We start from the raw sequence: 9,694 nt of genomic DNA on the forward strand, positions 1-9,694 counted from the left end.
CTGTGGGCTGCATGCAGGGGGAACCTGGTGCAGGCCTGCGTCGAGCTGCCCAGGCTGGCGGGCTGATGGGGGCAGGACTGGGAGGTGGATGGTTTCCTCTTCAGGAGACGTGCGGGCTGCAAGGCCAGGAAGTCCTGGACGAGCCCAGGGTCTGCTTGTGTCCCCCTGCCTTCCCATGTCCATAGTGCCACAAGGTGTGCCTCTGGCCAGTGGGTCCAGGGCTGCAGACTCACACCACTGCGTTGTTCACGTCCACCCCTTTGTTGCTCTGGGAGGAGGTCATGGGGTACTCAGCGACACTGGTGCCATTTTCATCTTTTCTCAATGGTTTCCTGGAAGTGGGTAGAGGAGGCGAGGACATTCATTAGTTAGCAACAAGTGTAGGGTACACCTTGCCTCCCAGTAAGTGCCCCTGAGACTCCCAGCAGGAAGCCCACCAGGTTCTTTCCTGGGTTAGTATCCCTGGGCTGCTGGTCCTTGTGGGGTCAGGCAGAAGCTGGATATGGTCTTAACTAGGGTAATTGTATAATTGGTCATGCAAGTCAGGATGTAGTTGAGATTGATGGCTTTGATTATGAATGAACAGACAATTAACAGAGGAGAGATACAGTCTGACCTCATTGTGGTTAAGGCAAATGAAAAATGTGATGAAAGGGATGACAATAATGGTGATGCTGGGGGTAATGGTTGTGGTGATGGCAGTGGAGGTAGGAATAAGGTTATGGTGGTGGTAGAGATGGTGATGGTGGCAATGGTGGTAGTGCTGATGAGAGCGGTGGTGAATGTGGTAACAGTGGTTTGTTGATGGTGGTGATGGTAGGGTTGATTGTGGTGGTGATAGGGTTGATGGTGATGGTAGGACTGATGGTGCTGGTAGTGGCAATGGTGGTGGGAGTGGTGGTAGTATTGGATGGTAATAGGATAGTGATAATGGAGCTGAAGATGGTAGTGGAAGTGGTGATTGTGGTGTGTGATAATGGTGGTGATGACAATGATGGGGATGATGGGACTGATGGTGATGGTGGTGGAGTGGTGGTCAATGAACACTTCACGCTGACCCAGATGGCCAGAGGCCACTTAACCACAAAAGCTATTCTCCCTATGCAGAAAAGGGGTCAGGAATATCTGGGAGGGAGGCTTTGAGAAGACACCTACCACTCACTGAAGTTCTGAATTCACAGTGCTACCTTATGGCTGCGCTTCAAACCTACCAGCCACTCCTTGGAAGGAAGATCAGGCAATCTACTTCCATAGTGATCCTGCCTCGGAAACCCAAGGAGGGGATCGTATGAGTCAGGTTCAACTCGATGGCACATAACAACAACAACTTTATGGCTGCAGACTCACACTACCTGCTACCTGCTACCTCGAGTCTTCCAGGAGGACTTTGGCCTCCCGCCTTCCTGATCTGAGCAGTACATGACACATAGCTCAATTCCATGCCTCAAACAACTGTCTCCTGGTGGATTTGATGGTCATGGGACGATTGCTCAGGAATCACCTGTGTCCCCAGTGACCAAAGACTGAGTCTGAATTAGCTCTTATTGTATATTCTCTAAATTGAACATTTATGGCCATTGTCCAAAGCATGGGGATGGCTACTCCTTTCTCAAATGTCCCCCTAGCCTTTCCAAACCCAACAAGAGGACAGGTATTTGGTGACTAGTTTGATGCTTATGGGATAAAGGCCATTCTGAATTAGTTTTGGGGTGGGGGGAGGGTCTATGAGGTCATTATCAGTTGGTTCATGGGGTGGGATTATCAGGCATAAACTCACTCAGAGATAATACACTGAAATCAAATCTAGAAATGGCCCCCTTTTCTCCTGCAGTGGAAACAGCTCACAAAATAAGTAAAGAAACCCAAATGCACTTCGTCTGGGCTGGTCATGCCCAGTCACTGTGCCTTCTTCTGGCAATGCAAGGTGCAAACTAATGCTTCAGTCTGTGGAATATCGTGTTTTGCACAAAAGACTAGTATTTTCACATTCCTTCTTACCACGGTTCTCTGAAGAAGCTAGGCCTGGAGTTAAGAGATTCATTTCATAGGGGAAACTGAGGCTTACAGAGAGCTGTGACTTGCCCAAGGACCCCTAGCTGGTTTGTGGTGGCACTTGGACATCACCCACCACTGCCATCTCCTAGTCCACAAGTCAGTCCATGAAATCAACATTCCCAGAAGGTGTTCCCCTGAAAACGGGCTCCACGGTCAGATCATTTGGGGAAAGTCTCTACCCCTCTCTGGGAGAGTCAAAGAAATTCTGCAGAATCCCCCAAGAAGCCAGCACACCCCAACCTTATGGAGCTGAGGGCCTCATTTATGTAGATGACCACGTACACCTTCTAAAACCTCCAGGCTTGTTGGGCTCAGACATGTGGCCTTGTTTGTTAACAGGGCTCCTCAGAAGAGCACCTGGATTGTGGGAGAGGCCTGCTGCATCCCATTTCTGCCCCTGAGCCTTGTCTGCCTCGGCCTCCGATCTCCTCCATTGCCTTTCCTGGCCCTCTTCCCCTTCTCCAAGACTCTGGAGGCAGCTCTGATATTTCTAGATGGACTTAACTTCTGACTCGGAGTTTGAATGGCCTGGAAAACTGGGGTAGGGGTGGTAGTGCTGTACCCTCCCCATGAAGCCACTGAAGAACTGAAGTAGGATTCCTAAATTTTTCATCAGTGTACAAGGGAGAGAATAGACATCAGACTCAGGGTTCCAGAAAATTCCCACTGGCCAAAAACCCTGGGCCTAAAGTCACACTGCATTTCTCTTTAATATATATTAAATCTTGGGTTAAGGTATAAAGAAAATCAACTATAATGCATCCAGGTCATGGGAGATATGGCTAACGGGCTTTTGAGAGTGGATAATCAACAAAACAACAAAGGGGTCTGGAGTCCCCATAGAAACAGGCAACCAGTAGGACACATGTTTTCCTCATGTTAAAGTGAGGGTGGGAAGGTGGATTTCTCTTGGCAGGAGAGGAGTGAGATCTCCCCACAGCTGGCTGTGAGAGCCTGTGCTCCTGGGACCTTCAGGGGGAGTGGTGGCTCAGAGGGCCAAGGAGGAAGCAAGCTACAGGGCAAGGGGCTCTGAGCAAGGATCCCACCTAACAAAGAAGGTACCTTTGCTGGCCCAGTACCCAGACTGGAACATTCCAGAGACTGAGCCCAGTGAAGGGAGAGGATAGTTGCCGGTAGGCCTTCCTGAGATGTGGACTTGAGCTGCTCCACTCCCGCCCCCTGGAGCTGACTCCTCACCACTCTGCTACCTGAATCCCTTCCCAGAGCCTTTCAGGGACTTGCTAGAGACCCATGGAAGTTGGGTTTTACCTAGAGAAGGAGATGGCTTTGCCCTTCCCCACCCTGTACCTGCCCTCTCCCAAGCCGGGCACTTGGAGGTGACAGCAGAAGAGCTGGGGGGCAAATGCCACAGCTCAGCCAACACCAGATTCACCACTTTCTAGCTGTGTGACCTAGGGCAAGCTACTAACCTCTCTGCGCCTCAGTTTTCTTGTCTATAAATTGAGCACAACAATGGTGCCCATTTCATAGTGTTCTGAGGATTATTAATATGTTAATACATGTCCAACACTTAGTATTTTAGTAAGTGCTCAATAAGTGTTAGATATCAGTATTGCTATTGGAAATGTGTCAGTGGGGAGCTCTAGTTAGCTGGCAGGAGCCATCATTGTCTCGTTTGCACAGACTTCCTACCTACTGTGCCCCCCGTAGGGCTCTGGAAATGCTGAGAGGTACTAGGACCCAGCTTGGTCTTGCTAAACCATAGACGGACATTTTCACCTCAGTCCAGGCAAAGATGGCCATGACTAGCTTCCTAAATTGCCTGGTTCCTAAAACCAAGAGAAAGATAAGTGAAATTCTTGGCCATGTTTAGGAGTTGACCTTCACAAATGTGTTCAGGATTTCTGCCTGTAGGAGGTGGTCCCCCACCTGGAGACCAGAACTAGGGGAAAAAAAAAAAAATCCCAAGCCAGACAACCTGGAAAATGGCAGGAAGGCCCAGGGGGAAAGAGCCCTAGCCCTAGGAGTTAGAAGATTGTGAAATGATTCTGCAACAAACCATAAGAAATAGCTCCCTGAGTCAGCCAAGGTCCACGAGGAAGTAAATTGGTCCAAGCAGACAAAGCCATGCACCAATGCCTAGCACTTGACCAAAAGATGTCCTTCCTTGCATGATACCAATGCTTAATTGACTCACAGCACAACCAGACTTGGGAATCTGGACTTCTTGCCAGAGACACTAGTTGGAGTGTGTGCATGGGGGGGGGGGCATCACATGAAGGTAGAGGGGTGGGAATGAGGAGGGGTGGATGGGAATGGCTGGCTCTTGAGCATCCTGTTACTGCGCTGGGCCCCAACCTGGCTAAAGAGGGTTTAGTCCATGAGAGAACCCCAGTCTTGACCCTACAGCAGTCCAAGAAGCATTCAAGGTGAAGTTCTTACTTCTGGAAGTTCATGGTGAGTTGGGGATGCATGAAGAGGTTCCACCAATGTCTGACTCTTGTTGCTTTCTGCTGACCCTTGGCCTAGCTGACCTCCTCTTCCTTGCTCCTCCATTGACACTGACTCTATGGTTTCACTAGAGACCAGAGCAGGGCCCAGGAGGAGAGGGCTGGGATGGCCACGACACAGCAGTATGTCCTAGGGGGCAGATGGTAAGGGCACCTTTGAGGCACTACCATCCTGAGTGTGTGTCATGTGCAGGTGGGAAGGAGGCTGTGTTGCTCAGAAGCAGGGAGGAGGGCTGTTGAGTCAGTGTGCGTGGCCTCGAGTTTTTGTATGGAAGAGAATGAGGTGACAGGGGCTTGGAGGAAGTGAAGCAGAGATGGCAGAGGGTAGAGAAGACAGAAATGAGTGAAGGGGTTGGGCCAGGCATTTAAAATTGGACATGTGTTATTTACCCTAAAAGTAGATTTCACTTCACTCATCCAGATGGACACTAAAAAAATAGGAGTTTACTGAAATTCTAAATAGAGTTTGTCAGTTTAAAAGGTAGAATCTGGCAAGTCAACATAAACAAGCCTCCATTCACTCTGCAGAGACCATCACTGAATAGCTACTATATGCTGGGCACCATGCCAGGCTCTGTGGGAAGGGAGATAAATAAGACAAGATGACTGCTACACACACATACACGTGCACACACATGTGAACACCAGCATTACACCTGACTACAGCAGGAAGCAGAAATGTCCACTTGGGGAGAGCTGCAACTCCAGCACCTGGGCAGGGAAGAGAGAGCTCGTCTGTCTAGGACGTCATCTTGGGATGGAAGTGGTGTGTGAGTGGGCTGTTGAGGCACAAACCACAGGACTCAATTGAAGAGATGAGGGGTATTCACTGGTCAGCAGGAGCTCTAGGAGGACTCAGTGACCACAGGGGTGGAGTTCAACCAGAAGTCAGGGCCTGGCTGGAAACCTGGGTGACCTGAGCCATTTCTCTTCTCCATTCAAGCCTGTTTCCTCATCTCTAAAACAAGGGGGCGGACCCATGACCAGGACGCTCCTTGTTGCTTGGACTTCCCAGGAAACTCATTGCCCACCCTTCCACGGCAGTCCAGCTGTCCCAGGTAACCAAGTCAGCCCTTTGTGCCACACATTCAGAAAGAATCTCTCTGGGCCACCCAAAAGCTCCCTACCCCCAAAAAATGTAAATTCTAAAAGAGAAACCAATTTCACTGACAAATTTTCTATTGAGTCTTAATGCAGAAAAGATGTTGGGAAAATTCCATGATGGGGTGAAACTAAAGAGGTGCAGGGCTGGAGTGGGAGAGAGTGAGCTGAGTGTACTAAGTTCCCTGAGTGGAACCTTTAGGCCCATCCAGCCTGGAGACTGTAAGAGAAGAGAATCACAGCCCAATTGTACAACAGGCCTAGAGCCACCAGTCTATCTGGAAAGGAGGATGAAGTCTTTGGGGGGAGGGAGGGGGAACAGGTCCCCAAGACAAGAATGGAACCAACAGATGATTACCTAATATATTTGACCACATTGAGAGAAGGCATTGCTAATTTCAGGAAAGGAAGCAAATCATAGTATACTATGTGGCTCAGTTGTGAACAGTAATTGCATGTTGTTGTTGTTGTTATGTGCCCTCAAGTGGGACCCGACTCATAGCAACCCCTCCTTGGGTTTCTGAGGCAGTATCACTATGGAAGTAGATTGCCCCATCTTCCTTCCAAGGAGTGGCTGGTGGGTTTGAACCGCCAGCCTTCTGGTTAGCAGTCAAGTGCCACTATGCTACCAGAGGTCCTAGTAATTGCATAGTCACAGTAAACACTGAAAAGTCATCGGGCCCCACATCGGGCCCTACACATGGAGAGGAGTCCCTAGGTGGTGCAAAAGTTTAAGTGGTTGACTACTAGACAAAAGACAGTTCGAATCCACCCAGAGGCATCTCAGATCATAGTCCTGGCAATCTGCTTATAAAAGGTCATGGCCTTGAAAACCCAATGAAGCAGTTCTACTCTGCACAATTGGCATCACCATGAGTTGAAACTGACTCCATGACAACCAACAAAACAGGTGGAGGATGGGAAGAGGGGAAGTGTTTTATGTGTCTGTGGACAGGGTAAAGACTCTGAACCTTGCATAATTCCATAGTAAAAATTCAATAGATAATGTTTACAAATGGAAAAAATATTCCACAACAGTATCTGCATCATGTAGAATATGGAGAAAATGCCAGAAGGCACAATTAAGAGTTAAAAGCAATTGCTCTCACCTCTCAAGAACGAGACACGGAGCAGAAGAAGGCAAAGTCAGGCGTCTACCATTTCCCTTGAAAGCTTTGTGGCGCATTTGACATTTTAAACTATGTGCATATGTTACTCTGATAAAAATGAAATTAAAAGGTGGTAATGAATGTACAGAGCTCTGTCCACACTTTTCTAATCATAATGGCCTCAAGATCCATGGCTGCTCTCAGAAATCCACACCACCATCCTCAATCTTTGGGATAGACTACCCATTGCTCATATGCAAATTCAAGAAAATGAAAATAAATCCACAAGAGCCAAAATAAGATCTTGATTATATCCAATCTGAATTTAGGGACCGTCTGAAAAATGATCTGTTGCATTGACCACCAATGACTGAAGACCAGATGAGTTGTGGGATGACATCAAGGATGTCATACATGAAGAAAGCAAACAGTCATCAAAAAGACAGGAAAGGAAGAAAAGACAAAAACAGATGTCAAAAGAGACTCTGAAACTTGCCTTTGAATGGAGAATAGCTAAAGTGAATGGAAGAAATGTTGAAATAAAGGAACTGAAGAGAAGATTTCAAAGAGCAGCTCAAGAAGACAAAGTAATGTACTATAATGAAATGTGCAAAGACCTGGAGTTAGAAAACAAAAAGGAAGCACGTACTTGGCATTTCTCAAACTGAAAGAACTGAAGAAAAAATTCAAGCCTCGAGTTGCAATATTGATGGGTTTTATGGGGAAAATATTGAATGATGCAGGAAGCATCAAAAGGAAATGAAAAGAATGCACAGAGTCACTGCATCAAAAAGAATTGATCATTGTCCAACTATTTCGGGAGATAGCATATGATCAAAAACTAACGGTATTGAAGGAAGAAGTCAAAGCTGATTGACGGAATTGGCAAAAAACAAGGCTCCAGGAATTGATGGAATACCCATTGAGATGTTTCAACAGTGCTGGAGGTGCTTACTCATTTATGCCAAGAAATTTGGAAGACAGCTACCTGGTCAACTGACTGGAAAAGAGTGATATTTGTGCCCATTCCAAAGAAAGGTGATCCCACAGAATGTATAAATTATCTAACAATATCATTAATATCACATGCAAGTAAGATCTTGCTGAAGATAATTAAAAAATGGTTGCAGCAGGATATTGACTGGGAACTTCCAAAAATGCAAGGTGGATTCAGAAGAGAATGTGGAATGATGGATATTACTGTTGATGTCGGATGGATCTTGCCTGAAAGCAAAGAATACCAGAAAGATGTCTACCTGTGTTTTATTGACTTGGATTATGGATAACATTGAGAAGAATGGAATTCCAGAACACTTAACTGTTCTCATGAGGGAACTGTGCATAGACCAAGAGGCTGCTGTTTGAACAGAACAAGGGAATACAACATGGTTTAAAATCAGGAAGGATGTGTGTCAGGGTTATATCCTTTCACCATACTTATCCAATCTGTATTCTGGGCAAATAATCTGAGTAGATGGACTATATGAAGAAGAACATGGCATCAGGTTTGGAGGAAGAATCATTAAAAACCTGCAATATGCAAATGACACAACCTTGCTTGCGACAAGTGAAGATGACTTGAAGCACTTACTGATGAAGATCAAAAACTATAGTCTTCAGTATGCATTACAACTCAACATAAAGAAATGAAAATCCTCATAACTAGACCAATAAGCAACATAAGAATAAAGGGAGAAAAGACTGAAGTTGTCAGGGATTTCATTTCACTTGGATCCATAGTCAACAACCATGGAAGCAGAAATCAGGAAATCAGACATGGGATTGCACTGGGCAGATCTGCTACAAAAGACCTCTTTAAAGTGCTAAAGAGCAAAAATGTCTCTTTGAAGACAAAAGTGCACCTAACCCAAGCCATGCTATTTTCAATCACTTCCCATGCACATGAAAGCTGGACAATGAATAAGGGATCCCGAAGAAGAGTCAATGCTTTTGAATTGTGAAAATACCAAAGACTGCCAGAAGAACGAACCAATCTGTCCTGGAAGAAGTACAGCCAGAATGCTCTTTGGAAGTGAGAATGGCCCAACTTCATCTCACCTACTTTGGTCACGTTGTCAGAAGGGACCATTCCCTGGAGGAGGATATCTCGCTTGGTGAAGTAGAGGGTCAGCAAAAAGGGGAAGACACTCTACGAGATGGACTGACACAGTGGCTGCAATGATGGGCTCAAGCATGCAACCATTGTGAGGGTGCCTCAGGACTGGGCAGTGCTTCATTCTGTTGTATACAGGGTCACTGTGAGTTGGAGCTGACTTGACGGCACCTAACAGCAACAACATGTGTGTTGACTCTAAGTTCCTGGGTGGCACAAATGGTCAATCACTCAGCTACTAAACAAAAGGTCCAACCCACTCAGAGGCTCAGGAGAAGAAAGGCCGTGTGATCTGCTTCCAAAAGGTGACATTCATGAAGACTCTATGGAGCATATGTAGTTTGACTCTGCAACACATGGTGCCACCAGGAGTCAGAGTTGAGTCCACGGCAACTGCTTTAGTTTAGAGTTGGTGGGTTTAATCTCCTTCCTCCACGAGCAGGGGGAGGACAGGAACTATGTCTTGCTTATCTCCTCCCCAACCCCTAGTCTAGTCTTTCCTGAATCATAGACTCAATAGAAAATTAAGTAGGTGCTCTATAAGTCTTTGTGGACCAATGCTGACTTACCACGCAACCCTATTGAAGACACTATCAAAGACACGTGGGCCTCCAAGCATGCTGTTCTGCTGAAGTGGCTCACCACAAAGAGCTGATGAGCCCCAGAGCCAAGCAATATGTGTGTATAGGCACGCCCAGGCAGACGCCCAGGAAGCCACCCACTTGCTACTGTCTGCAATTAACCATCGGCCAAAATGATCTGCAGCCCTTAATTGGTCTTGCAGCCAATACCTTGTAAATTAGAAGGAAATGGCTGTCAAGTAGCTTAATGGCAAATCGATGGCT

The 9,694-nt window shown here is 46.7% G+C and overlaps 1 protein-coding gene across 1 annotated transcript in view; it reads right to left on the reverse strand.

Annotated features, from left to right (window-relative positions):
• Nucleotides 1-229: 229 nt before the first annotated feature.
• The window catches only part of PRIMA1 (proline rich membrane anchor 1), a 97,641-nt gene continuing 88,176 nt past the window's right edge, over nucleotides 230-9,694 (reverse strand). Inside the window, exon 4 of the mRNA XM_007944512.2 lies at nucleotides 230-332. Within this exon, the coding sequence (XP_007942703.1) occupies nucleotides 230-332 (103 nt within the window). The remainder of the gene's footprint in view (nucleotides 333-9,694) is intronic.

This window comes from Orycteropus afer, unplaced genomic scaffold (assembly GCF_000298275.1).
Source record: "Orycteropus afer afer isolate SDZICR_OR568_19922 unplaced genomic scaffold, OryAfe1.0 scaffold00127, whole genome shotgun sequence".
Taxonomy (NCBI): domain Eukaryota; kingdom Metazoa; phylum Chordata; class Mammalia; order Tubulidentata; family Orycteropodidae; genus Orycteropus; species Orycteropus afer.